The 27,945-nt window shown below is 48.2% G+C and overlaps 1 protein-coding gene across 7 annotated transcripts in view; it reads left to right on the top strand.

Moving 5' to 3' along the window:
* Positions 1–27,945, top strand: part of RABGAP1L (RAB GTPase activating protein 1 like) — a 210,549-nt gene that overhangs the window by 174,902 nt on the left and 7,702 nt on the right. For 5 of the 7 annotated variants that reach the window (XM_050307379.1, XM_050307380.1, XM_050307378.1 and 2 more), the window contains 4 exons: positions 17,645–17,737; positions 24,537–24,647; positions 26,836–26,940; positions 27,692–27,775. In XM_050307379.1, the coding sequence (XP_050163336.1) occupies positions 17,645–17,737; positions 24,537–24,647; positions 26,836–26,940; positions 27,692–27,775 (393 nt within the window). Of the gene's footprint in view, positions 1–2,132; positions 2,267–17,644; positions 17,738–17,797; positions 22,307–24,536; positions 24,648–26,835; positions 26,941–27,691; positions 27,776–27,945 lie in introns of those variants that run through there. The other 2 variants (XM_050307382.1, XM_050307385.1) reach the window with 2 other exon arrangements.

Genomic DNA, 27,945 nt, shown 5'->3' with positions numbered 1-27,945 from the left:
ACATGGAGATTTAGTGCTGCTAAATCATCACAGCCTTTCTGTTTAAGAGGGAAAGCAAAAGGTAATACAGGTTCTAGTCCATAATTCCTTATAAATAGACATGCCTGTTGGCTAAATCAGGGGAGGGGTTGAAGTAGCTGCAGCTGTGTCTGATAATTTACCTTCTCCACCTCCTGCCCTTCTTGCAGAATTAAAATGGTCTCTCATTAAGGTGGGGCTGTTTGCTGATGCACCACCTGCTCCCTCCCCTGTGCCTACCTGGCTGTTCCGAGGCGATGCCCGTCCCCATCGGGAGCCCCCGGAGCAGGTGCCAGCAGGGTAGGAGGGGATTTGGGAAGGCACCATACCTGTGGCAGCAGGTGCCTTTGTCAGCACTCTGGGAGGAGCTGGGGAGGGGCCACTCCCAGGGCTGTGCTTGGAACTTTGGCTGCGGGAAGGAACCAGCCCCCCTGGAAGGAAGCAGCCCCCCAAGGCAATGGAGCCCAGGAGCGAGCGGCGTTTGAAGGCTTTGGAAGACCTGAGCAGGGTTTGGCAGAGCAGGTAGGAGTTTCCTGCAGGTGACACAGAGCTGTCCCGTGAGCTGGATTGGAAGGGGAAGTCTTTCTGCTGTGGGAGTTCATTGGAAAACGTTTGCAAGCCTTTGAAGAAAAACAAGGAAGAAAATGCACTGTAGGTGCATCGTGAAGGAGAAGTACCTTTCTTCCTCTGCAAGGGTTAAGCACGATCAGAATCTGCTTCAGTCTCAAGAGTTTAACCTCAAGTGCTGCATTTTTTGTTTGCCATAAGCCTATTAGAAGTCTCTCTGTTTCCTAGCAGTAACATGTAATTTCCCTCCCTGTTTAAGTGCAGGAGATGTTGGGGTTTTAATCCTGCCCGCTACAGCTGTTGCTCCAGTTCCCTATTCAAACGCAAATAGCACCTGGTGCTATTCAGATAACTGCAATCTTTGAGAAAGGTACTCGGGGAGCAGAGGAAGAAGCAAAGCAAGGTGTGTCTGACCCTGTTTGCTCTGGAAAGCGAGAGTGTAACCATATGCCACCGCCAAGCTGGACTGCAAACTTCTACCAGATCTGCTGCTTCCAGCACAGACTCCTTTTGGAGACAAATGAACGGCTGCAGGGATTGCTGTTTCTTGAGCAGGTATGATTTTTCACCAGGAAGAAAAGGCTTCCAGAGAAGATAAAAATGTAGTGGATGTATCTAGGCAGAAGTGCCAAGTTGGTGACGATTTTTGCCTTGCCTGAGTGACCTGAAAGGAGTTGCTTTTGGGATATTTTTTTATTTCTTAAAATAATTTACTATTTTCTAGATCACTTCTTGATTAAAAGAAGACCAGCACCATATTCAGGTTAAAAACCTTTGACTGTGGGGAGTTTTAATTGCATAAATTGGTTTTGTTTTTATTTTTATTGTGGGGGTGCAACTTTACTCACACAGAAGAGTTTTACAGCCTCATTCCATTTTTCAGGGCTGTTTTACCCTCTATTACACGTGGAAACTGAAGGACTCTCTTTGGAGGGTTGTGACTTGATGCCATCATCTTACTGCTAAAATCCAAGTATCTGCAGGGCACAAAATGCAGTTCAGATTTGTGGAAAAACAGAAGTGAGTGTTCTTAAAGACTTTGAAGGGAGAGATTAAGAAACTTGTGGAAAATCTTACGGAATGCCTTAAAGAAATCAGCATTACACCGATCTCTGTGAACCTACAAATAAGACAGAAGCAGCAGTTCACTGGAAGGGTAGCCTCTGCTCACCAGAACATCAGCTTTCATGGGGGAAAGCTGGATATAAGTGAACAATTGCTACCAAGTTGGAGAAGAACAGCAGGGAGTCCAGTCCTTCCTTCTTGCTCAACACTCCCCTGGTTTGCCTGCTGCTCTCTCAGCCTCAGCCTAACCCTGGAATCAGCACTGGCTCCCCCCAGGCTGCCGCCGATGCCGTAGCGAGCGGGGTGTCGGCGGTGAGAGCGGGAGTGCCGGCCGTGCCCCCGCAGGCACCGCGGGCAGGACAGCCCCGCGGGAGCCCCTTTGCTGGCTCGTGCTGTCTGTGGGGAGGGACACTCCTTCCCCGGTAGCGTCTCCAGGTGGGTGTGGACAGCGGCCCCGGGGCTGAGCCAGGGCCCAGCCTGGCACTGCCAGCCCGCCGGCGGCACCATGATGGAGGAGGTGTCCATCGTGGTGGCCTACGATGCCCACGTGTTCAGCCAGCTCTGCGAGGAGGATTTCCTGGCCAACCTGGTGGCAGGCAGCAAGCCCAAAGCTGGGGTAGGTGTTGCTCTTGCTCCTTGCCAGTAATACTCTGTCCTGGAGTTAAGTCCTTCTGCTGAAAACTATTTCTTCCTTAGTTTCTCTTTCCATTCCCTTTCCAGAAAAATGCGTCAACAAAATTAAAAGATGTTTCAGAAGAGATGAGATGAGATTATTTAAAATACCTTCCTGGGCCACGCTAAGTTTACAAGAAGGTGATTTGCTCAGTAGGATCATAGTTAAAATAGTATTTGTTAAATAATTGAAATAGTTAAGCCAGCAAATGACTGAACTTCTCTAACTGTAGGCAGTAAGTGCTGTGAACACTTTCTGTGCCTTTGAATGTCAGTTAAAGGGTCGGGGTAGATGCTGGTTCTGGGGGTGCAGGTCACTAAATCTAAGAGAGTCTATCCCTTCCTTGGGAATGGTGATGTTCCCCTTCTGTGTTCTGCAACCACCATAAATATCTGTGAAAACCTTGTAGCTGAACGACCACTTGGTAAGCAGCATATCTCTTTGGGTAAATGCCATGTAGAGTGTGGTCACCCTCCTCCCTCCTGGAGATCCCAGTGCTTGGAGGGAGCTGCAGGCTCTGAAATTTGGTGCAAGAGTTCATCTCTGGTTTCAGGTTCTCTAGCTGAGCCCATGTTGGAGCCAGGCTGTCTAGGAGCAGTCAGAGGAAGCATTTGGAAATAAAGATGCACGTATTGAGCTTCATGTGCAAGCAGATATTTCAGGCTAAATACAAATCAGTCCATTATTTAGCAGCAGTGAAGCACTTGTGTGTGTGCAGATTTGGGGCTCTGTGTGTGTGTGTTTGTATCCAGGTGGTTCCTCAGTGGGGACAAAGGGAGGTGTGCTTAGAAAAGGAGAATTTGCTTTATTGCATCTGGTGTAAAACTCCTCTGTGTGTATTTCCTGCTCATGTTTTTCTGCCTCTCCATTCTCAGGAGATCTCAGGTGCATGAGCTCATCTCCTCCATCTCCCATAGGATCTCTGGATCTAAACTTGTGTTTTGCCCAGACCCTTCTATTATGATGCTTTTTTTCCTGTCTTTGGCCTCCTCTAGGCTAGAATTCCCAAGGTCCATTACAACAGTTAGGCAATAAACATGGAAATTCAGCAGAGACAGAACTGTGAGCTTTAATATCACCTGGCTGGAGGCTGAGCTCCAAGCAGGCTTCGATTAACCAGCGTATCAGGAGTCACACGCTTTTCCCGTGCTGGATATGTTTAAATATCCCATCATTCAGCCTCCAGCCACAGCCTTTCCTCTCGTTCTGCCTTGGCTGGGTTAGTGCCTTCCCTGCAGACAGGTCCTGGTGTTGCAATAGGATTAACCGGAGCCAGGCACCGGCAGCTCCGGGAGAGGCTCCTGGGATGAGTCTCTCGGAGCCAGCGATGACAACGCGGGGGTTTCCGGGAGCCTCCTGCCCTGCACTGCTGGCCTGTTCTAGAGCCAGCACTTGCAGTTGTTGAATGAAAATCCCTGTGGTGAGAAAACAGCTCATGGGTGGTTCACCCTGCAGTTCAGACCTTTGGGAAGTGCCTCTGTGGTGGGCTCAGCGATGAGATCTGCAGAGCACAGTACTGGGAATCGTGCTGTGGATCGCTGGATTCCACTGGGTCTGCTGCCAGTGGCCAGGGCAGAGAGGAGCTGGTGTTGGAAGCACCACGTTACAGCTCCAGCTGAGCTCTGCCGCTCTGGAAATAGGATGAACTTTTTAAAAATTACTTATCTCCTGGTAAACAGAGAACAGCTGTGGGAGGAACAGTATCGTTATTACTGTTGTTTAGAAGATATGAATCACAGACTTTAGTGTAAGGGTGTCTTCTGATCAACTCTTTTTTGTTCCTGAATCAAAGAGTACGAACATATTTGGGGCTTTGAGTAACCTGGTCTAGTGTCCCTGCCCATGGCATGGGGCTGGAATTAGATGGTCTTTGAGTTCCCTTCCAACCCAAACCATTCTGTGGTTTTGTCTCAGTGCATTATGTACTAGTAAATAAATTAGGAAATACGTTGTTTGCTGGGTTTACATAGCAAATACTTAACTGCTCTTTTAACTGATTTCTCCCAGTTCTCTGCTGCTGTGTTTAATCACGGCACAAGCTGACGGTTGGGTAAGTTGGGGCAGCCCCTGTAGACTCTGTCGTGGTGGTTTCACCAGCCGGCACTAAGGTACGCCCTGCACGTAAAGGGACGTTCTGCAGCAAGGATTTGTGGAGGGCTTGTTTATTCTGAGAGGTCATACTAACAGCACAGGTATTTTGCAATCTGGGGTTCATCTCTCGGTTTGCAAAATCCAGTTTTGTTTATTTTTGAAGGCGTTTCTAACGTGCTGCTCAGGTTGCAGAGAACAGTTTAAAAAAATACTTCTTGCAAAGGCTTTCATCCTGTTCCGAGGTTTGGATGCCAGGATGGCCTTGGTGCAAGATTTCTGGCACTGCTGCTGACCCTGGTAGTTACTGTGGGTTGTGCACTGGGCCAGGGTGCACAGGAGTCCCTCCTGCTCAGAGAGCCACATGTCACGATGGGAGGTGACAAAGGCCAGGCCAGGTGGCTGTGTGGGTTCCTCGGGCTTTAGGCCAGCCCTGCGTGACCTTCTGACACCTCCAGTGCCACACAGGTGTGAACTCCTTGAGGACAATCAGAATTACCTGCTGTGGGCCAGATCCTGTCCCTTCCAGCTGTATTTTTCAATGGAAAACATGGATTTTTCACTGGAAAGCACAGCAGTGTTTTTGTAGCATTGCTTTGATGCTCGTAAACAGTGAAACAGGATGTGGATGAGCTGAGATAAGGTTCTGTTAAATCTGCTCCAAAGCAACACTGTGTGACAGCAACCCCCCAGCACACATTTTAATAAAATTAGTCATGTTGCAGTGTGACCATGACACATGGTTGTTTTGCTGTGTGGTCTTGCTTTCAGGATTTCAGGTTGTTCTGAAACTACCTCGCACAGACATGCAAAGCAGCACACAGAATGGACTGCTGCACAGCTTGTGCAAGAATTGAGCAGCTTTACTCTGGGGAATTTCAATTCTCAGCTTATCTGCAGAAAACTTGGACTCAAGGGGTTATAAAGATGCTATTCTAAGTGGTATAATCCTCTTAATCCAGAGCTGAAGGACGTTCTTCTGGAAAGCTTCATTGTATTTCCATTTGCCTGCCTGCCTCGCTGTGCTTAGCTCTCTGTTCGGGGGAATTATCGGCCATTCCACGGAAATAATTGGTGGTTTCGTGCAGGAGACTCTACCACAAGGATTTTTAGGCTCTCAGCTTCTCAATGAAGCCAGTTGAGGAGGTTTAAAGCTGGTGATGAACTGCAAAGCCAGTGAAAAACTCAGGTGGCCTTAGAGGGTGTAGTGGTCCATGGGTTGATGTCTAACTGGCAGCAGCTGAACATTTCTGGGGGCTGATAGCGGAGCTGAGAGTGTTCAGCATCTTCAGGCATAGACACCACCCTGGTTTTTGGGTGGCAGAAGCTGGAGGGTAAGTAGTGGGCTGAGAGGAACTTGCTGAGGTCCAGCAAGGCAAATGCCCAACCCTGGGAAGGAAAAGCTCCATCGTCTGTGCAGGCTGGGGACCAAATGCCTGGGCAGGATCAGCGCAAGCTGGGAGTGGTGTGGGTGCCCAGAGGAGCGGGCAGTGGGCCTGCAGTGCCCACGGCTGGCTGTGCACACACAGCTGCCAGGTGGGATGGTCATCCTCTTCCAGTCAGTGGCTGTGAGGCTGCACCTCCCTCCCTGCATGCAGTTCTGAGCCCCCCTGGAGAGCAGGGATAGTCACAGCCTCCAGGATACAGCACAGGACCGCTGGGAAGGCAGGCACTGACCATGGTGGGGACGGATGGGGGCGTTGGGGCAGCTTAGCCTGAAGAAGAGAAAGCTCAGGAGGGATCTGACTCTAGTCTGCCACCAAAAGGAAGGTCCCCGAGCGGAGGGAGCCACATCGTAGAGTCACACAGTGACAGCACAAGGAATGCTCGTGGTTTGCAGCAGAGCCAGTTCTGGCTCAGCACAAGGCAAAGTTCTGCCCAGGAGGCCTCCAGGAGAGCACGCCCTGCCTTTGAAGCCATCCCTGCCTGTGGGTCTGTGTGCCTGCTGGAGGGCCCTTCCAATCTCAGTTCTCCCTTCAGTCTCTAATTCTGCCTGTGAGGAGGAGTTGGCAGCGCTTGATCTTTTGGAGCCCATTTTTCCCTGGGTGGCATTTCTGCTGGTGCTGCTGCCAGAGGAGGGAGAAGGGAGTTTGGGTGGTCACTGCTATGAGATCTGGCTCTTTCCAGCAGGTGTAATCCTCATGTGAGCCCCTCCCTGCCCAACAGAAGGAGGGATCCTGCTCTCAGGCTGTCTCAGGGAGCCGTCTCATCTCTGTCCCCCTTCCTCTGTTGGGCAGGAGCTACCAGATCCTGCCCTGATCCTCTCACCTTGTCTTTGGAGCAGCTCCCTTGTGCAAACTGAGGATCCTGAGCTCTTAAACCAAGGCATTTACACCCTGCCCAAAACAGTTCAGGGGCTCTGCTCCACATCCTCTTCATTCTTTTTTCCCAACTGCATCTCCCAGGACTAGATTCAGTATTCCAGTATTGATCTTGGTGGCGATCCAGGGTTAACCTTCCCTAGTCACCTTCCTTTTCCAGGGTTCCCAGGAGCTGTTCTGCTGCAGCCTGGCTCTGACAGCAGTCACAGTTTTGGCACTGCAGAGGTGGTGTGTTGTTGTTCCCTGCCCTTCTCCCTGTGCCAGTGTTTATTCCCAGTCCCACACTGCTCTGCGTGGCCTCCTGAGCAGTGCTGGTGCTGCTGCTTGGAGGGCAGTGCTGATACAATCCCCATGTTTAAAAATAATGGGATGAGCATATTCCTGCAGGATTATTTGGGTCAGCTTGCCATCGAGCAGCGAGGCGAGAGGGAGAGGGCTGGGAGGAAGAGCTAAGCCTTGCCCAGCCGAGGGCAGGCTCTTTTCCCAGCATGTGCCTCCCGTCCCCTGCGCTTCCCAGAGAGCACAGAAGTCACCAAATTTCTAGAGAAGTCCCAAATCCTTGGGACTGATCCCATCTCTTCATGAGATTCCACCCCAGCTGGAGAACTACTGCTCCATGCTGTAGTTGAGTCCTGTGGGCATTTGTTCTGGAGTTGGCACAGTGGTGTGTTTCCACTGAGGGGGCTGTTTCCAGGAATTCAGATATATGTGTGTGCAGCTTCTGGTTCTTCTCGTTCTTCACTGCTCTTTCTCTCCGTGTGTCATCCCCAAATCCCATTAGCAGGAGTGTGTCTTTCACTTCCAGGCCTCTGATGTAGTGTTTGATAGAGCTGCTTCTTTGATGAGTCCCAGAAGACACCCAGAATGTCATTAACCAGAAATGAAAGATGTCATTGAATAATGATTCCCTTTGTCAATGGCTTTTTGACCCATTTCCTGAGCTTTTTAATTCATGTTTATGGCTGTCGGATACTCCTCGGGGGGGTTGGGTTTTAGGAAAATAAATCTCTCATGTGGCAGTGAAACCAGTGCTAGAGAAGACTCTTGTAACTGTAAAGCTACTTTCATTAATCAGACCTGTAGATAAGGAATAAAATGGGACCTACAGTTTATAAAATGATGCTGGTGTGGAACCAGTTTATCAGCTGGGTCTTTATCAGAGCGTTTGTGTGTGTTCCTGGTCTCAGCTCACCAACCAAAGGCAGCCAGATGGGTTGACTGGTGGTGCCTAAATGTTGGCAATGCGGGGTTTTCTCCTGCTCTGAGGAGTCTCTGCTGTTTTAGGGATTTACTAAAAACAAACATGAGTGGACCAGAGATCTCCTCTGCTATTTCTGTCTGTGCTTCTGCTCTGCATAAAAACCTGCAGCCAATTTCCGACAGAGCTGAGCTGTTCTCTGGACAGTAATGACTCATCTGAATCAGAACTACTTATGAGCTCTAATTATTAATGCATATGAGCAACACTTAGGGATCCTCTTCTTTTCCATATGCTTATAATCTCATCCAGCCTAATGGAACTCAAGAAAGAATTGGAACTTCTTTTTTTTTCTTCTGCATTTAGTTCTAATTACTGCTTTATTTGTTCCTAATTGATACCCTGTATATTTTCCTGTATTTTACTTTTTTATTCATGTCTGAAAGCAGTTCTTCTTGCTGCCTCTTTATTGTCATTGGATCAAGAAAGAATTATTAAATCAGTGTCTCAAATAGACATTTTTAAAATAAGAACAGAATTTGGAAACATTCAAAAGAAGGACATTTTGGAGCTTCCTCAATTTCTTATTAAAAAGAATTTCAGGAAAATCAATACAAGTTTCTCTGGGCACTTCAGAAACTCAGCTTCTGTTTCTGTCACCATTACAAGCCCATCTGGGAGAAGAAACTTGAAATAAGTTTCTATACATTATTGGTCATATATGGCCTAGTACATGCATGGACTTTGAAAGGAGTACTGAAACTAAATGAAAAGGCAGTTTATCTCTTTATAGGAGTCCAGTGTCTTGATTCCAAGAAGATGCAGGTGAATGTGTTAGTTACAAACATTCTGTCTTCGTTGCCTACAACTGTTTTCATTCTTTTTGAACCCAATTCTCAGAAGGATTTGTGTGCTGAAGCTGGAAGATGTATTTCAGTGGTTTGTACCGTGTTGAGCTTGTGCTTTCATGCACTGTTTGATACACACATTTTTTGCTTTATTGCTTCCTCCTACCTGTGTCAACACGAGCTCACCAGCAGCCAGCCTCCTCTGGTGACCGGAACGCTGGGATGCTGATCCCGTAAAGCTGTGGGTTTCCAGAACAATCCAGATGGTTTGTTTTGGAGCAGAGTGTTAAGCTGTGCCAAGACAACGCTCGGGGAGTTGAGCTTTTGCTCCGAGGTGGAGTTGCCAAAGTAACCCCGAGTTCCCATATCAAGGTACGAGTAGGAGGCCCTATTTATTTGTCCATTACCTTGGAGACCACAGAAGCCAAGTGTGTGGGCAAGAACGAGCACCCAGATTGTCCACACTCTGGCTGCACTTCCAGAGGGACACTGGAATGGGTGAACAGTGCAAATAGGGCAGAACCTGCATTCGTTGGAGGCGTGGAGGGAACGGCTCAGCACATGAGGGGTTAGAGAGATAACGGAGCAGGGCATGGATTAGTTGATGCACTGCAACACTGCTGTGCTTCACTGAGCCTTCCTGATACCCTGGAGCTGGGCACTGTCCCACTGGTGTTTTCAAAACGCTTATCATTTAATGTGCAGCTTTGAGGAATGTTCTTTAGGGGTTTAGCAGTTTTGTTGATAGAGCTGGGCAAGCAGAAAAAGCCCAGGCTTTGGAGAGGATGTGGTAGAAGTTGTGTTAGTGCTGAAATACAGATAAAAGTACAGATATAACAGAAGGGATTGTGGAGCCCTGAGTGTAAGTATAGAATCACAGAATGGGTTTGGTTTTCAGTGACTGCAAAGCCCATTTCATCCCACCCCCTGCCCTGGGCAGGGGCACCTTCCACTGTCCCAGGCTGCTCCAAACCCCATCCAACCTGGCCAGGGATGGGGCAGCCACAGCTTCTCTGGGCAACCTGTGCCAGGGCCTCCCCACCCTCACAGGGAAGAGTTTCTTCCTGATATCCCATCTAACCCTGCCCTCTGTGGTAAATCATTCCCCCTTGTCCTATCCCTTTCCAGTCTCTCTTGAGCTCCCTTGCAGCCCCTTTAGGGGCTCTAAGTTCTCCCTGGAGCCTTCTCTTCTCCAGGCTGACCAATCCCAGCTCTCCCAGCCTGTCTCCATGGCAGAGTGGCTCCAGCCCTCAGAGCAATTTCGTGGCCTCCTCTGGACCCGCTCCAACAGGTCCATAATGGATCAGCTTTAATAAAGAAAAGGTATCTATTTTCTGCTAGTGGAGTAATGCATTAAAAAGTAATTGCTCTTAATACCTTGTAGGTTTGAAATATTGATAAAAATAATGAAAGGTGTTTGAGCATCAGGACCTCCCCACACATCAGAGGAACCCAGCAGTGATTTTAAAGATGCAGATGTGAAGTCTGACAGCATTTCAGTTCTACTGATGCTGTGGCACAGAGTTCATCTGAACCAATATGCACACACAGGACATGGGTTGAAAGAACGTGAGGTTCTTTGCTTACCTGGCATATGGTTCAGAGTTGTGATCCAGCACCCGTCCTGCATCTCAGGAAGGAGATGGCTTTTCATGCTGGGCATGGAATATGACATGGACAGGACATGGCTTGGTCACTCAGAAGAGCTGGAATCTAGTCTGGCAGACAGCTGGTTTCACCAGCCTTGTGGCAGGTTTTGGATGACATCTTGAGCCAGGGGTTTATGAGCGGAAAGCTGTGGACTAGAAATGTTGACTGTGACGGGTTTTACAGCCTTGGTAAAGCAATAGTTTGAACCTGGTTACCGATCAGCTGCTGGCCTTGTGTTGGCAATTGTGAGACAGGTCTGTGGTAGTTCCAGGATGACCAAGATTGGGAGCAAACCCTAACACTGTGAGCTGGGAGAGGCTGTTCCTCTGCTCAGTGATGCAAGAAAATCCCTGGGGACTTTGTCCTGGATGTCTGATCCTGCTGTCACGGGGATGGTGGGGAAGGCTGTGCTTGTCTTCCTGCTCGCCCTTCTCATTTCTTGCGGTGATGTGCTGAGAAACACGAGCCAAGCTCTGAAGCTGTTGTGGCTGTGGGTTAGATGGAAATCAGAGTGAGTGATGTGCACCTTGAATTTTGCACAGTCACCAAGGAGACACAGAAAACCTTCAGCACCAAACACTGTGTGTCAGAACGTGTGTGTGTGTGAGACACACAGAATCCCCTGGAGCTGTTCTGTTGTGAGGAACAAACCACTGAATAAATCCTGTGCTGGAAAAACCCCTGGTGCCCACAGGAACTGCGTTACCCAGAGCAGGGCCTTGTCCCAGCTGGCTGGGCGGTGTCACTGCCCCCTTCATCTGCTCCTCGTTGTGGCTGGGGGATATACAGGTGGTCTCATTTAGCCCAGACAGTCTCTGGTAGCGGAGATCTCGTTCAGGCACTGTTCAAGTTATGTTGGATAACAAAACTGACCTGCACACAGATATTTTCCACCCAGAACGTTTCTGATGGTGGTAGCCTTCAGCACAGTGCTGCTGTTGACCAGACCATTGAAATGCAGAGCGTGTGCTGGCTGGCAGGGTGGATCTGGCTGTTCCTTGCCGGTGTGTGTCTGTGCTGCAGCCCTTATCTGTACGTGAGAGGAAGCTCCTGTGGCTGGGGGGGCTGTGAGACATCAGCTAGCCAGTACAGAAGGTAATCAGCCATTTCCAAGCACTGCTTTTCAGCCACTCAGGGTGTCTCTTCCTTGCTAAAACAAATAAGAGTTGAAGTGGGTAATAACCCCCCATATCTCAAAGCGAAAGTGAATTTTTGAATGCAGAAAGGCAGTTTGGGGATCTGAAAAGAAACGTGTTGAAGCATCTCTGCCACAGGCAGAACATCCTTTCCCTTGACCCTTATTTTTAGCTGCAGGTGTCCCTGCAGCCTCTCAGGCACAAGCACTGTGGTCCAGGTGCACATCAGTGTTTGGAGTTACAGTTCAGGGAGCCCAAATTCCATTCTCTTTGCCTGTGTTGCTGCAGGATCGCTGTACAGTGGTGCTTCCTGAATATCTCCTGGTCTCAGCTTACCCTTTTAACTTAACTGTTTTGCTAACTGAGCCTAACTAAGCAGATATTTAAACAGCAGGGCTAGGGAAGAATAATGTGTTATGCCTGGTTCAGCAAGTTTAGGTGAATGGAAATACGTGGCAGAGATTAGAATCTGACAAAAGGATCTGGTGTTGGAGATGATCCAGCGTCACTGACTCTGCCACTGCGCTTCTGAATCACAGCAAATGGTGCAGGTGCTCAGTACATTTTGCAACCTGCCTTTCCTTGTTTTCTGTGGGTGTCTCATTTGCAACTGAGATACTTTCATAATGGGCTGATGTGGAAGAATGAAGTAAAAATAAAAATTCATGGCAAAGCTGGTTTCCTTTGCCTCCAGCCAGCTTTCAGGTTGGATTTGTGTTATCCCAAAGGCTCTCTTCAGGAATTGTTAAACCTACTGAGCTGGCTTGCAGAAAGAAGGAAGGGATACTCTGAGGTGGGCCAGGGTGGAGTTGCTTCCCTGATGTAAAAAGAGCATTGCTGTCAGTTCTGTTTCCAAACACGAGGTGGAGAGATGCTGTTCTGCAGCAGCACTCACACAGGCACAGGTTCAGCAGGAGATCTCTCCAGCACAGCGTAGGCTTCCGAGGGATTCAGGGAGCATCTCCTTCCTTACAGCTGAGATGGTAAAATAGCGTCCGACAGTCGGGGCTTTTGTTGTGCCCCAGTCCAGGGGTGAGGTGGTGAATGAGCTTCATGGTGTGGGGTGCGGTGGAGGTGCCTGAATGGGATGCTGCAGGTTGGTGAAGCACTGATGGGGCTCCCCCCCTGCATTTCAAACCTGTGGTGAACCAGCCTGCTGTCAGCGAGCCCTTCCCTGCACGGGGTCAAACGGAGGAATGGGAATTCTTCAGGCTGTGCTCCAGCCTGTGAATTTTCTTCCTACCCAGCACAAAGAATTTTGTGAGAAATTATGAGTTGCCCTCTTTCCTCTCAGATTTCATGCTTGTGGCTAAGATCTCCTTGGAGATAAAGTTGTTCACATGGTATTGCATAACAGCTGAATACGACATTGCACTGACCCCCTTTGTGGACTGATCCAGGAGACAGGTCTGTTGTGTCAACATGTTACTGTGAGTAGGTTCTTTCTTTTTTGGTTGCTGCATCCTCCCAAAAGAACAGTGAGTGGCTTATCCACTTCTGAGTCTTCCTCCCAGTGACAGAGGTGGCAGGATACTTTTGACAGCCACATTTTAAGGAAAAGACAAAACAGAGTTATCCATAGCAATGACTGCACAGACCAGTAGAGCACTGCATCACTTTCTTCATCTGTAATTGTTACATTAAAGCCTTCATTTGGCCTAATCAAGTGTTTAAATAGAGCTGTGTTGCTTAAAATAGAGCTCTTTCCTTCCTTGAACCTGATGTAGTTGTATTTTAAATATGAAGTATTAACTAGAACAAACTGGTATCATCTGAGTGTGAACTAAGGCGATGCGTGTGATGGGAAATTTTCTGTCAGTACTCTGCTGAGGTTCTGTTTAAAGCTCACAGGCTTCACTGACACACAACCAAGCGTCATTTTGAAATCAGCTTGCTTTTGATACTGTTTTAAATCATGAGGTGCAGAGAATTAGGTACACACCAGTATAATTGCAGTGCCCTCAGGAGGGGCCATGGCTTTGTGAGAGCCTCCTGCAGCCGGTGCTCCTGGCTGTGGGCAGGGGGCACCTCTGCTTGGCCATGGGCCTGCTGGGCAGCAGTGGGAAGAGCCTGGGCTCATCAGGAGCATCCCAGCCTGGGATGTGCTTGGTGGATGGATAAAAGGGAGGCTGGGCTGCAGCCAGTGGTCACTGTCAGGGCTCGCCCAAAGCAAGCTGGGGAGTCTCGCTTTTGGAGGGGCACAGAACCCTCACCTCGGCTTGAAACACCAAGCAAATCCATCAGCAGTGAAACAGAAAATTTCATCACCTGCTTTGAGGAACAGGAAAGGAAAGCACTGCACAGTGTCTTAATTGCTTTGTTCTTTCTTTTTTTTCCTTCCACGTTGAGGCAAGAACTAGAGAGGACAAAATGTCAAGAGTGGGGAGATCACAGAATACTGGCTGCATTGTTAGTGTGGTGAGACAGTGTTTCTTTGAAGTGTTTATGCTGTGCCAGATAGAGAAAAGAAGTGGGAAGCTGGGAAAGAGAGACCCTGCTCAGTCTGGCATTGTGGCAGTGCTGGCAATCAGAAATCAGGTAATAGGATTTCGCTGTCTGGATCAGCCTCTGGCTGTCTGCAGTATGTTCAGGAAATCACTTTACAGCCCTGCTTCCATTTCCCTGGCTGTCAAATGAACAGGATGATAACGGCCTCCTCCGAGCGCTGGGGAGGAAGGAGCCAGAGGTGTGTGAGTGATGAATCCAGCAGGGTCAGGCTGAGCTGCCTGGGAACAGCCAGAGGAATGGGAGCGAGGGGCAGGGCTCCTGGAGCAGAGTGGATGCCGATGCTCGGCGCGCTGCCCGTGCCCAGGGGTGCCCAAGGAGGTGAAGCAAATCTTTCCAGCCCTGTGTGAACAGGGGCAGCTGAAGACAAGGTGGTTTTGTTTCTCACCTGGCTGCAGTGAGTCCTTGGAGCGTTCGGTGCCTCTGGGTTTTTCAGAAGGAGGTTCTGCTTGTTCAGTTCTTCTGTGTGGATGTTTTATTAAGGTGCTCTGCATGGCTCCTTCCCCATGTCCAACTTGTTGTAACGTCATTTTATGCTTGAAGACAATAAAAATAAAACAGGTCGGTGAGATATTGAGATAAACTGATGAGCAATGTTTATAAACCATAAGAGTCTCCTAAATTTGATAACCATCAGTTTGAGCCAATATACCCCATGGTGCTGAAGAAAGAAAAAAATCAATATTGCAGAAGCTTTTACAGGGAATTTATGAGCACTTTGGGCAGGATCAGTCCATGAAGACTGAAGCATAGCTAGCACTGTGCACTTACTTATGAAAGGGCTTACTGAGAAGTCCCTTGTTGAATTCACAAACTGTTCCGGGGAATTAAATTGAGGAATATGGAAATGGGCTTTTAAATATATTTTTTTTCCATTTATTAGTGTATACTCAGAAGAAGAAAGTGCTGTAATAAATTATCAAACTCCTCTGAGTAATGTGGCTGAATAGACAATAACAGTGAAGCGCAGGCCCTGCCAATGTTCTTAAGCATACCTGTTCCAGTTTCTGTCTTGTAAGTGGATTAGTATGGGCTGGTTTCCAACAGGAATTCCTCCCCCCAGCCCCTTAAGGTAGACTTTCACTGCATTTAGGTGCTGCTTCCCACTCAAGACGAGGTTGTAGCATAAACAGCTGCTAACGTGCATCAGTCACCATATTGTCTCAAGGAGCATGGAGGCTGTTTCTGTGTCACACCTGATGCTCACCCTTTTCCTGATCCGCTCCCAGGTGAAGACAGTGGGGAGCAGAGTTAAATGAAGCAGCTGAGGTTTGTTGTTCTCCCCTGCTCATCATACGGTTTGGGATGTGACCTGTTCATACCAATTTGTGGTGCAGATTGTTGAGTGCCAGAGAGACTCGGTGTGAGTGAAATTCTGCCTCATCTTGAGAGAGAATACGAGGTGAAACCAGAGAAATCAGGCTGCTCTCTGGCAGGGTAGAAAGTGCTAGACTTTTGGCTGTATTTTGTCTGTATCTTCTGGAGCATGGAGGGAAGCAGGATTTTTGTTCACAAGCAGTTGGTGGCTGAAGTGCAGAGAGGTGCTGCTGCAGGCAGCTGTAAGGGTGAGGCTGTTGGAGGGTCACTGGAGGCTGTCCCCACCAGCCAGGGCCAGGCTGAGGTGAGCAGCACTGCTCACTGAACCATGGGGGATAAAGGGCTGGCACTGTGCAGTTTTTACCTGTGCTTTCCATTTTTCTCCTGTTTGCACACACACAAGAAGTCTGTCTTACATCTCCTGTCCCTGAAGACCATGGGATTTACTGAAGCATTCTCGTGGCTGTGTGGATGGGAGGCTTGTCTCTCTCCCTCTAGAGTGAGACCTAGTTCTTAGTGCACTTTACAGGTTTCAATGAAAAGCATCAAGAATCAGGAAAATCTTTGACTGAACAGCTCATCTTCTAAGTTCCACCTGTGTCGAGCCTTTTGGCCGTGCTGCTCCACAATGTGTCCCTTGTATTTCTCTTTGTTTCCTGCTGGGTGCACGTGGGAGCACAAAACTGCGCAGAAGTGCTGGAGAACTGGGTTTGGAGGGTGTCCTCAGAACACCCAGCCTGGGAGCCTTGATCTGCCTCCCTGAATGAGAGCCAAGGAAGCCTGGTGGAAGGAGAGGATGGATCAGGCTTCAGATGTGTGATGGGTTCGCTTCTTTTAGAGCACTGCTGTGAAATGATTCCTTAGCCCTGACTGTTGAAGCAGCCTCGACAGTTCCAGGTTGCAGCTGAGACGAAGCTGGCAGGGGTTGAGTTGGGAGTGTTGTTCAGCTGAGATGTAGAAAAGCATCTCTGATTTGGTCATTCTCATTTCACTGTGGAATTGTCTTGTGTGTTTGCCCAAAGAGCTTCATGATTTTGTCTCTGCCCTCTTCTCTTTGCTTTCAGATTCCCTCAGGAATTGTGGGAATTGGTGCTGCTTTATTAGTGCTTTATTAGTGATGTGCTTTGCAGATCACAGGTTTCCCATTTGCCACCTCTACCTCCCTCTGCAGCAACACCAAGCACTTGCTTTGGTCCCTCCCTGCACTGCAGAGCAAGGAGCTATTCCCTTTCCCCAGGAAAGGGAAAAACAACACCAAATCGTCTCCCTTCTCATTGGCATTAGTTTTTTGCCCTAAGGGAAGGTGACAGTGGCATGTCCTCACAGCAGGAGGCAGCTGAACACGATCAATACAGGCAATAGGAACAGATAACTGCATAACAGATCCAAGGAAAGCCTGTGCTCACAGCCCTGGTGCTACATGGTGTTAGGGATCTCTCCCACTGCCAGCAGGTGTTCCAGGTAATGCTGTTCAAGGTCTCCAGGCAGAGATGGGATTGCTCACAGAGCTCTGCCCACCCAAATAAAAGGTGATGTGAAAGCAGAGGATCCCCATGCCCTGCTTAACAGAACCCAGGTTCTCTCTGTGCCATGCTTGAAGTGGAAGTGTTTTCCCAGGACCAAGCAGCCTGGGATCTGACCTTTCTGCATGGCTGTTGGCTGGAGTTGTTTGTGGTCTCTCAGAGCCACCTCCCTGTTTCCCTGCAGTGTCTCACCTGTGCCTAGGAGGGCACAGACTCCACCAGGGCATTGGTCCCAGGCTGTAATTTAGACATTACTGCTCTTCAGCAATAAAAGCCATTACTTGGATCTGCCCCAGGGAATTGTCCAGTCCTTTTGTACGAGCACTCCTTTCTCCTCCTCTCACTTTTAGCAGCTGTCTTGCTAAGGCATTGTTTTGGTGAATCGTATATATCAAACCATGTTTTCTTCCTCCCTGTTCTCCCACTCCTGTTGTTCATGCTCTTTTTTTTTTTCCTGTTACTCTTCTTAAAATGTCTGCACTTTGCTCTTGTTTCCCTTTAAATGTTTGAGTAATTAGCAGCAGTGGGCACAGAAAGATTTCTGTCGATGTGAGCTGTATTGGTAAGTGTTTGACACGGTTTGCTGCGTAGGGGAGGGGGGCAGGGGGGAGAGACTTTGTTTAGCAGCAGCTTTCCAGCACTTCCTCAGTTTCCTGTTGGCAAGGAGAGCTTTCAGACAGCCTTTCCGGTGTTCCGCTAATCTCTAAATGCATGTTTCCCAAATCCATTCCACAGGTGCCAACGAAAAAGCTGAAGAAATATGAGAGAGAGTACCAAACCATGCGAGAGAGTCAGCTGCAGCAGGAAGATCCTATGGACAGATACAAGGTAGGAGATGCTCTCGGGAGCCTGTTCCTGGCAGATCCCACGGCAGTGACCCGGTGCCAGGGGCTGAGCAGAGGGGTGTGTGCCACGCTCACCTCCCCGGGCTGTGCTGCTGCAGACCTTAGGCAAGTGCAGGGCCAGGTGAGACTCAGCCCCTTTCCTGAGCAGGCACTTGGAACACTTGGACTTAGTGGCCTTTTTTTCCCAGGAGTATTTCAGTCGCAATTTTGTAACTCTCAAGACATCTGCAAGTAGCCACATATAATATTTTTCTTCTTTCAGTTTATATGTTTGTAGGTAACTCTCCTGCTGTTGCAGTGTTATGGGAGATCTTCATGAGCCGCAGAAACAAAGGGGGATTCTCAGCTACAGACACAGAAAGGAGAAAATACACATTGTTCTAGCACGAGCTGTATGCAGTGGCATCCTCAGAGACTTTGGAAGATGAACTCTTCCTTGGCTGACGTGTTCCTTGTCGTTCACTCCTGTTCATACCCAGTGTTAGCAGTTTGTTGTTAAGATAATGCCTGGTGAGGTGGGACCCGGAGCTCCCTGGGGGCCCTGGCACTGCTGCAACAGAATTAGCAGTGATGGATACCCTGCTCTAGGGCAGCAGAGAAATAAAGGTTCAGTTGGTAAGAATGACAGCTCACTAGTTCACCAGAAGAGAACAGCTCTTTGATTTTGGATTAGCTTTGCTTATCTTGTCAGTGAATCTCTCTCACTGTCCCAGCTGGGTTCTCTTGCCATAGGTTTTGTGTGCTGGAGGCTCTGCCCCTGGGCACAGCCCTCACTGAGCGTTTGGGATCCGCTCCTTGCTCACCCTGGTTTGAGCAGATGCAGTTTTCTCCAGGTGGAGCAGCCAGAGATGAGGATCCCTGGGAACTGACACTGCTTACACAGCCCTGTGTTGTTTGCCTGCTGTTCCTCCTTGTGCCTTAGTGACGTTGCAGTTGGTGCAGAGTCTGCCAGGAGTGTGGAGTGGGGAATAATCTTATTCCACTGGTCTGTGAATGTAAGGAAAGTGCCACCATGTTCAGAACACCCAAGTATGGAAATCTGCAGTGAGAGACTGTGCCTTACTTCATAAATGTGACTTAACAGGTACAGAGAAAGTCAAACTGACTCCTCTTTTAAAAAGCATTTATCTGTGAAAAGTTATATTTTAAGTGTATTTTTTTTGCTGTCAAAGAGTGTAGTTTTATTGTTTGTGAGACTTGGGATGGCTGTAGCAGCCAAGAGCCAATAGCAACCATGGCCTATTTAGGGAAAAAACACAACTTGCTGCTGATTAACTCCTGAGTATTTTTTTCAGTGGTTCACTTATAGTACTGTGGAAGTAAAATAATGCTTAGAGAACAAATAAGGTTCTTTAAAGCTCTGTGGAAGCATATTAACTAGTTAATCATGGGTGATGAACAGTGAAGAACATTATCCCAAGCTGCCAAAGAGGATATAGAAAGTGACTCTTGGGCCGCTGTTGCTGTGAGTCACTGTCACAGTTGAGATCACAGCCCAGGGTTTTGGCTTGCACTTCCGAAACTCACTGTGGATTTTTTTATTAAGCTGGATTGGGTCTGATCCTCTTAGCAGTGCTGTGATCAGAGAGTCCCCATAACTGGTTAGTTGAGTTCAAAGTTCAGACGCATTCTTCAGTTGATGGGTGCCATGGAAAAATGCTTGTAAGTGTTCTTTGTTCCTTGTCTTGCTTGTTAAGATTTTATGCCTGTGTCAGGCTGGGGTTGGTAAGAATTGACCTTTCTGAAGGGCAGCAACAAACCCCTCACAGGCAGCAGGTGGAGAGCCAGCCTTGCTGTTTGCTGTCCTCGCAGTGAGTGCTCTGCAGCCCACGGGGGCAGCCCCAGGGCAGGGCTGGGCTTGGTTTGGGACAGGACAAAGGCCCTGCCCCTGAGCACGGCCCTGCTGTGGCTCCCCCTGCGTGGGCTGTGCCCCACGGCCCTGCAGCATTGCAAGTGTCACAGTTTCCCTTCCCAGAGCAAAACAAGGGCTTGGTTTGCTGCCCGGCAAGAGGACCTTTCATGGATGGGATCGCTGGAGGGGAGATCCCAACAGAACATTCCTCGAGAAGGAAGCGAGTTCTCAGTCTGGTGATAGTTTCCAGCTGTAGTTTGTAGAGGGCTTGTTGTTTGCACCGTGGCACAGTTTTTGTTGCCAGCAGAGGTTTGTCAGGACCGCAGAGACGCGGGCCCTTGTGAGCTGCAGTGGGGGAGGATGTCTGAGTAAGACAGGGAGGAAATGAAGGCCTTGGTGGTCCGTGAAGAGAGGGACATGGGCTGGGTTGGCAGCACTGGGCCCCCCAGGACCAGTCAGGTTGGCTCGAGACGTTCAGTTCATCCGCTCCCATGAGCTGTTACACGCACAAGAGTTCCTGCCCAGCTTGGCTTTTACATGTTGACTGTGATTTAACTTACCAAAAGAACAGTATTAAAGAGTGTGTTATTTTTGATGTTTGTTTCCTGATGTATTTACAGGTATTATTTAGGAAAAGTGTGTGTTTTTTATGGACATCTTTTCACTTTATTTTCCATTGCTTTTAAGAAATTATCACATTTTTGTCAGATTTTTAAAAGGTGCAAAAGGGAAGTGTGTTCTAAATTGCTATTTGTCACTGGATTTCATGACTTTTTGGTTAAAATAAATTACTAATTGCCTACAGAAGCCAGGAAAAAAAGTGAGTTGTATGTAGAGAAAAAGTAGTAATATAGTTTAGATTGATATTTTTCTAAATATTATGGGGGGGTTTTCTGTGTTTGAGAACACCTCACATAACAGGGTTTGGGTTTACTTGATGGGAAACTTCCAGAACTGAGCCTGGGACTTGATTTAAAATAAAGAGAAGAAGGGCTGGAGTTTTGCAAGCAGACCCTGCTGTTCTGTTTCACCTTTTCCTCTGTGGACCTCGTTGTGCAACAGAGAAGTTGTGTGTCTGAATAAATGTGTAATTTGGACATAACAGCCTTTGGTGTGTTTGAAGTGGAAGCAAAAATTAATTCACTGCTCATTTTCATTCAGTCATGGTAACTGAATGTTAACATCACCAGGAAAAACACAACAGCTCTTGATGTGTGGGACATGGTCTGTGGTTTCCAAAAACCAAATGTGCTGAGGCACTGTGGGGGATGCTGCTCCACAGTCACCAGACAGAAAACACAGCCACCTCCAGGAGCCTCTGTGTTGCTTCCCATGGCAGGTTTTCCTGGATGGGTTGCTGTAAGAGCCTGTGGGGTTTCTTGATGGAGCTCCTAAGGGTTTTCCTGCAGAGCTCCTCCACAGCCAAGAGCCCTTTCCCCTGGGCTTATGAAGAAGCTGGTGGGGAGGTATGAGAAGCAGAAGAGGCCTTGACTCTGTGCAAGCCCTGCTCAGCAATGACAGCACCATCTCTATCCCATCAGCACTGTTTCCAGCACAGATCCAAACCACAGCCCTGCCAGCCACTGTGAAGAAAATTAACTCTACCCCAGCCAAAGCCAGCACAGGGCGTTGCTCATCAGAGGCGGAATTGCTTAAGGAGGTTGGTGACTCGTTCCACCCCACTTGAGTACAGCTCAGAGAGGATGCATCATCACCACTGATCTCCTCAGGAATTGCTCCTCGGTGCAGGCTGGAAGGGAGCAGAGGGTGGAGTTCAGCCTTCAGTCTTCCTGAGCTGAGCCTTGCTTTCAAGTCTGCCTCCTTCTTTCCTTCCATCCAGCGTGTGATGGGAGCTGGAGAACATCCTCTCTAAAACTCAGAACCAAAAACCCACTGAAGAATCAGCAATTTTTGTTGTTGTTGTTGGTATTAAAACTTATTTTATATCCTGTTTCCACTGTCTTCACACCAATGGTTGAAAGCAGTATTTGGTCTGTGACTTTGCAGGAGGTAAGTTTATTTGTGTTTGTGTGTGTCTATCAGCGGTGTTTGTCCTTTTTGGAAATGCAGTATCCTCCTTTTAACAGTTAACCAGAGCTCACCAGCCACCTTTTGTAGCCAGGAGGAGGAATTTGGGAAAGAGGGATCTCTTATTTTACGGATCGTAGAAAGCCAGCAATGCCGAGGAGAAGGAAATGGTTGTCATAGTCGGTAATTTAGTGGTGTGCAGAGAAGAGGCAGGACGCTGTGTGTTTACAGCAGGGACAACGAGCAGGTCTGACTAGTTGGCTGATGCCAGGTCACAAATGCTGCCTGGGATGTGAGTCCTGCTCTAACGAACCAGCTCCATCTGTTGAACTTCTTGTCCTTGCGAGCGTATTCCATAAAACCCTGTAAATATTTCAGAGCCACTGGAAATAGTTTGCTACACGTGAAAAGCACTGTTTGCTATTTCTGTCTTGACTGTGTCACGTTAGGTTTTATTTAGAGTGAGGCAGACTAGGAGTTTCCTCCTGAGGAAGGAGGCAGTTGTTCACTGCTAGATCTGAGGGGAGGAGCTGGAAAAGACAAACCATCTCATCGGGCATTCTGCCCTGGGTGGAGGGAGAGTAAAGGTGGCCCTGTGAGAGGCTCTCAGCTGCACTGAGGGTATGGTGACCGGGCTAGAAGCATCTCTTGGCTATTGACCGGATGCCCAAGGTAAGAGATCTTTGCCTTCTCCCGGCGTGCCACGAACGGTCTCGTGTAAGAGGAGGATAGCGCATTTCCAGCACCGAGCTTGCTTACACACTTGTCTGCCAGTGCAAAGCAGGAACTCTCATCTTCACACTGCAGCTTGCTTTGCAGACACTCAAGCTTTTGGCAAAGGCACAGCAGAAATGTTAAAGCCAAGTGGGTTATTTTGTGAAAGTCTTAAGAGTTTGCTGCTTTCTCCTCCTCAGCACCATCCCTACGGAGAGGCACCGGTGCTGCAGCATCTGCAGCACTGCCCTGATCTGCTCCCAGGTTTTAGGTGAAGCCAGGTCTCACAGCTGCCTGCTGTCTATAAAAATCAACATTTCTAAGGTGGTTTGAACAAAATACAGGGGAAAAGACGTGTTAGAGAGGATGATGGTGATTGACTGCAATTTGGGTTTACGTTTTAAAGTTCATTTTATCCTTAGAGAAGAGTTTTACTTTTAAAAATTCCCCGTCCCATACAGGCTACAGTGCAGTTAAAATGAGAAAGATCCCCAAAGTTGTGTGTCTTTTAGCAGTGGTTATCTCAACAGTGCTAAGACAAAAGCATTTTACTTACAGTTTCTGTACAGAACAAGTTATTCAAAGTACGATCTTTTGGAAAGGAAACAAACTTACTTTCCTGTACAGGGCAGTGCCTGGTCTAGTTGCACAATAGGGTCATGGTAAGGAGAGAGAATTTGTAGAGGTTCTGCTTCCTGCCACAGAGGAAGTTCCCACACAGAAGAGACCTTTTTAAACATCCTCTTAGAGCTCTGCTTGTCCTGTTTTTGTTTAAGACAAGCGTGCAAAACCTGCTTGCAACAGAAATGAAAATTGCAGTTTCATGGTGGTGAGTTTGGAGACAAAAAAATATCTGAGCATAGCTGGTAGGCAGGAGGAAGTGAAAACAGGTGAATAATGTGCTTATGCAAGAAATCGCATTTTGTAGGAACGTGTTCACTGAACAACTCTTGGAAATGTTTTTGTCTAGAGTGCTGATAGATATTGAATTCTATTGTTTTGTCTTGGAGAACATAGCTTACCTCTCAAGTGAGAAGAGGTCCTTTTTAAAATCTCAGCATGTAGGTTGTTGTTCCTTCACCTACGAGTTTCCCATGTGAACATGGTGTTTTACCTTGAATTTCCATGGGGCACAGATGCCCCGTGCAGCCTGTGCTGGTGTGGAAGATACACAGCCATTGTGTGACTGAAGGCCAGCACAGGTTTTCCTCTCTTGAAACCCATTTGGGGAGGGCACCTCTGTCCTTCCCACCTGGCTGTGTTGTTCTGAAGATGAGGATGAGAGTTTGATGTTGGACCCCTGGGAGTCCACTGACCCACAGGCATCTTTTGAATATGGTTCTGTTTCTCAGCCCTAGAAGAACAGTCACTGATTTTTCAAACACATGAATCATCGTTCTCGTTACTATGAGTTACCATCCCCTGTGCACTTCCCCTCGGTGGTTGGTGCTCCGTGGAGCTGTCTCTGCCTGTGTGGAGTGGGCAGGGAGGGCCTGGAGTTCTCGGTCTGGTGTTCCCCTCATTGCCCACGGGCAGGTCCCGTGCTCGGGGCTGAGCTCCCCTCTGCCCCTGGCACTGTGGCTCAGCAGGTTTCCTGTCCAACACACACTGGTGTCACTGGTGTGGGTTACAGGGAAGGGCACAAATGGCAGTACAGGATATAGGAGCTGTAGGGACTTCCCTGCTAAACGCTGTGCTCTGCTGGTTCCGCAGGAGATGGGAAGTTGGCACCATATCATCTACAAAATGGACTATTTTTATGGATCCCTGCAGACAGAATTTTGTAAAGTGGAGCAGGACAGCTTTCTACTTCCGATTGGAAACGTTATGAGTAGCTCTTAATTGGTCCCTGTTCTCTGCTGCTGGGTGGGATTTTATCTGCCTGATTTCTTCAGATGATGAGCAAGCAGAAACCGAGTGCTTTTGTGGAGAGGTCTGTGTGTACTTTTGACAGGGAAACACTACAATCAGTGTGTCTGTCACCTGGTGACACAGACCATTGGGACGTAAGTGGAACAGCTGCATTTGCACTGCTGGCTTAACTCACTGTTGTTTCCCAGAGCAGCAGCCCTGTCTGAATGTGCACTCTCGCCTTGCCGGTGTTCTGCGCACACAGTTCGCTCGTTCATTGCTCTGCCGTGTCGATGAGGATTAACCCCCTCTCCTGGCTGTTCCTCTCTTTCGGCAGAGGGAGAACCGCAGGCTCCAAGAAGCAAGCATGAGGCTGGAGCAGGAGAACGATGACCTCGCCCACGAGCTCGTCACCAGCAAGATTGCCTTACGGAATGACCTGGACCAGGTGACGCTCACACAGAGGGGCCCCAGATCAGGCTGGCAAGCACCAGTTTTAGGAGCCCAGCTTTGTGCTCCAGTGAGAGCAGAACACAGCACTGAAAGTGCAGTTATCTGTGCCTTTATTTTCCTGACAGCCTCACTCCTAGCTGCAGGCAGCTGGATTTCCACATTCAGTGGTGTCTGGCCAACACTGCACCTCCTCTGCTGGGGATTGCGTAGAAATGTAAGCCATAACCTTTAGGCACATACCACAGAATGAACATTTCCTTGAAAAAGGCATCACATAACTCCTTGAAAGACTCGTTTCAAGGGAAGTTGCCTTGCAAAATGTCTACGTGGATCTGTTTTTCACAGCAGTTTTAGTACAGCCAACAAAGCTCAGAGATAATGAGGTGGCATGGCACCAAAAATTAGAATGGCTCCTGTGTGGTTGTTGATAACTGCTCTTGTTCCCTGTGAGGACAGGAACATGGAGGGCAGAGCCCTTTGCCTCAGAGATGGTTTTCAGAGAACTCCACATTCAGCCCTCTCTTTCTGAGGTGTTTTATGTGGTATTGATAAATGCTGTGACAGCTGTTGTTAAGGTACTAAATAAGGAGGGTCAGACTCCACCACATCTTGTGATTAGCCCCTTTGCTGTGGTGCCTTTTATAATGTAAAATCTTTGCCTGCAAGGGCCTCTCAGTTGGATTTCCCACAGGTATTTTGGCTTGCTTTATCTAACCTCAGAACTGTAAACACCATTGACCACAGTTGTGCAGGCTGTATCTCTGCTTAGGCAGATCCTGGACAGTTGGGCTCTGCTGATTTGGATCCGTGGGATTCTGAAATTGTGAGCTGTGTGGGTGAGCACAGAGATGGGCTCTGCATGATGGAGCAGGCAGGCTCGTGTGGAGGCCCAGAGCCCTGTGCTGAGGAGCTCTGTCATGCTGGGAATTCCAGCTGTCCATGGAGCAGTTTTGTGTCTGCTGCTGCCCGTGCTTGTTCTCCTGAAGTGTCACGGCAAGGCTGCTGAGCACATCCCTGTGCCAGTCCTGTTCCTTGCTCTCCCACACTTTCCCAGTCTTTCTGTAGACAGGAGTGGCTCCCCACCCCCTGCCTCCATTCCCAGGCACTTTTCCCAGGAAAAGCTTTGTGCTGCTGCACTCCTCATCTGCAAGGACAGGACACCAAACACCACTGCAGGTGCTTGGAGAAACCGGAATGAGCACATGAAAGGAGGAAGGATTTGCAGTTCCTTCAAAGCATATCTGAGAACAAGTCTTTCATCAGAAATACCCTTGTAATCCCCAAGTTCTTTAGTTCTAAGATGTCAAGCTCATCGATTTTCCATTCTTACAGTGCTTGATTTCCTTTCTCCCAAGCAGCCTTAAACACACTGAGCCACGCAGGGATCCTCAGTCCATCTCTTCAGTTGTGGCCCTGGTGGAGCTGCTCCTGCTGCCCACATTCACCACTAACACCCTCATTAATAATGAGCACTGTGGCAGAAAGATAAGCTGATACCACCAGCACTGGTGGGAAACCAAACTGCAGCTTGTAGACAAGTCCTGTACGGTTACTTCTTGTTTCCAATGCCCTTTTCCCCCTTGGATATTCAGCAAACTCAGTATTATTTGACCACAACTATTACCTGCCCTGCCCCTCGTTACTGAACAGGAGCAGTGGTGAGGTGCCCTGTGTATCTCCCAGCTGGGGAGGGCAACACAATGTATCCAGACATTGAGAAATTCATTTCTCTCCTGGTGATGGGTGAGGACAGTGCTCACAGAAACGAGGCATTCCCAGCGTGTGTCACCATAAGCTCGGCCCTTCCAAGAAAGGACAAAATTCCTATTCCCTAGTGCACACACATGTCAGGTTTCTCCATGTAATACTTGTGTGCACTGATAATTTATCTGGTGGTCCTGTTTGTCCTACACTTGCCTTTGCCTGAACACTTTGTAGGGTGCAGTGCAGGCACCAAAGTTTTTACAGGTACCTGTTTTCCCTGCTTAGGACAGAGTATCTGTGCCTGTGTGGCCATAGGAAAACACGTGGCCAAAGGGTCCTTTCGCACAGCTTCCCAGATTCCACAGGGCAGGAAAAGGCAATGCTAGAACCTGAATCTGCAGTAGTTCTGAGCTGTATATCCCAGTGGGTTTGTACTGGCACAGATAAGATCTGAGTTACACCAGTGTCTCTGATTTTAGGCTGAAGACAAAGCGGATGTTTTGAACAAGGAACTTCTCCTGACCAAGCAGAAGCTGGTGGAGACTGAGGAAGAGAAAAGGAAGCAGGAGGAGGAAACTGCTCAGGTAAGGCATTCTCCGGCTTTTCCCATTGAGCTGGGAAATGCAAGCAGAAGGATATGCAGAAAAGTGTGGATGTGTTGCAGTTGCACAAGGGATTTTGTCTTCAAAATACAGTTGCAATTAAAAGTTTGTAGTGCCAGGGTAGTTTTTTTCTTCGGTGTTTTCCTTTACTTGATCTCTGAATGTTTAGTTTTCCATAGCTTATCGTCTTCCCAGGATTTCACAATCATTGTCACTGGCAGTGAGCAATCGCAGTTAAGGACATCAGACCTCTTTTAATTATCTAAATGAGGAGCTGTTGCCTTGTAAGAGTCTGTTCTGGATTCAGCTGCTGGATTGCTGAAATAAAGTGTTCCTGCCTGAAGCTGGAACCAACAGCAGAGCAGGGATGAGGGCTGGGAGAATTCTGCTGACTAGACCTGTCCTCATACTCATTTGCAAAATGTGTGTCTTAACGTGTAGGTTTCAAAAGGGATACCCTGATTTTATTTTTGCTCTTTTGCCATTCAACACAGAGGGAATTACTAAGCTACAGGAGAATTCTCTCAGCAGGGATAAAGGGTCACAGTGTAGACTTTTTGGTTATCACTGATACAGTAAGGATTTTTATACTGAGTAAATCAGACACTGGAGTCTGGTGAGAAGCAGCTGTAGAGCTGCTGTAAACACAGCGAGACACAGAGAGAACAATCTGATGATGCATTTTCAGAGCTTCTGTCAGTGCACTGGGTAACTTCTGTCCTTCCCTTCCTAGCTGAAGGAAGTCTTCAGGAAGCAGCTGGAGAAGGCGGAATCTGAGATCAAGAAAACCACAGCCATTATTGCAGAGTATAAACAGGTACCATTCCAGAGGCTCTTTCTTGTACTTCTGCTTTCAGCCTGTCCCAAGAGCTGCATTTTCAGCACTGCAGATCTCATCCTTTAAATAAGCTCCCCTGCCTCCCAGGCTCTCAGAGAGCAACGCTGTAATTTGTCATAAATATTTTTGTGGTTTTCCTAATAGTCTCC

The sequence above is a fragment of the Myiozetetes cayanensis genome, unplaced genomic scaffold (assembly GCF_022539395.1).
Source record: "Myiozetetes cayanensis isolate MyiCay16 unplaced genomic scaffold, myiCay2020 scf12, whole genome shotgun sequence".
Classification (NCBI taxonomy): domain Eukaryota; kingdom Metazoa; phylum Chordata; class Aves; order Passeriformes; family Tyrannidae; genus Myiozetetes; species Myiozetetes cayanensis.
The sequence above is the reverse complement of the archived record's forward strand: the minus strand, read 5'-3'. Positions and strand labels throughout refer to the sequence as shown.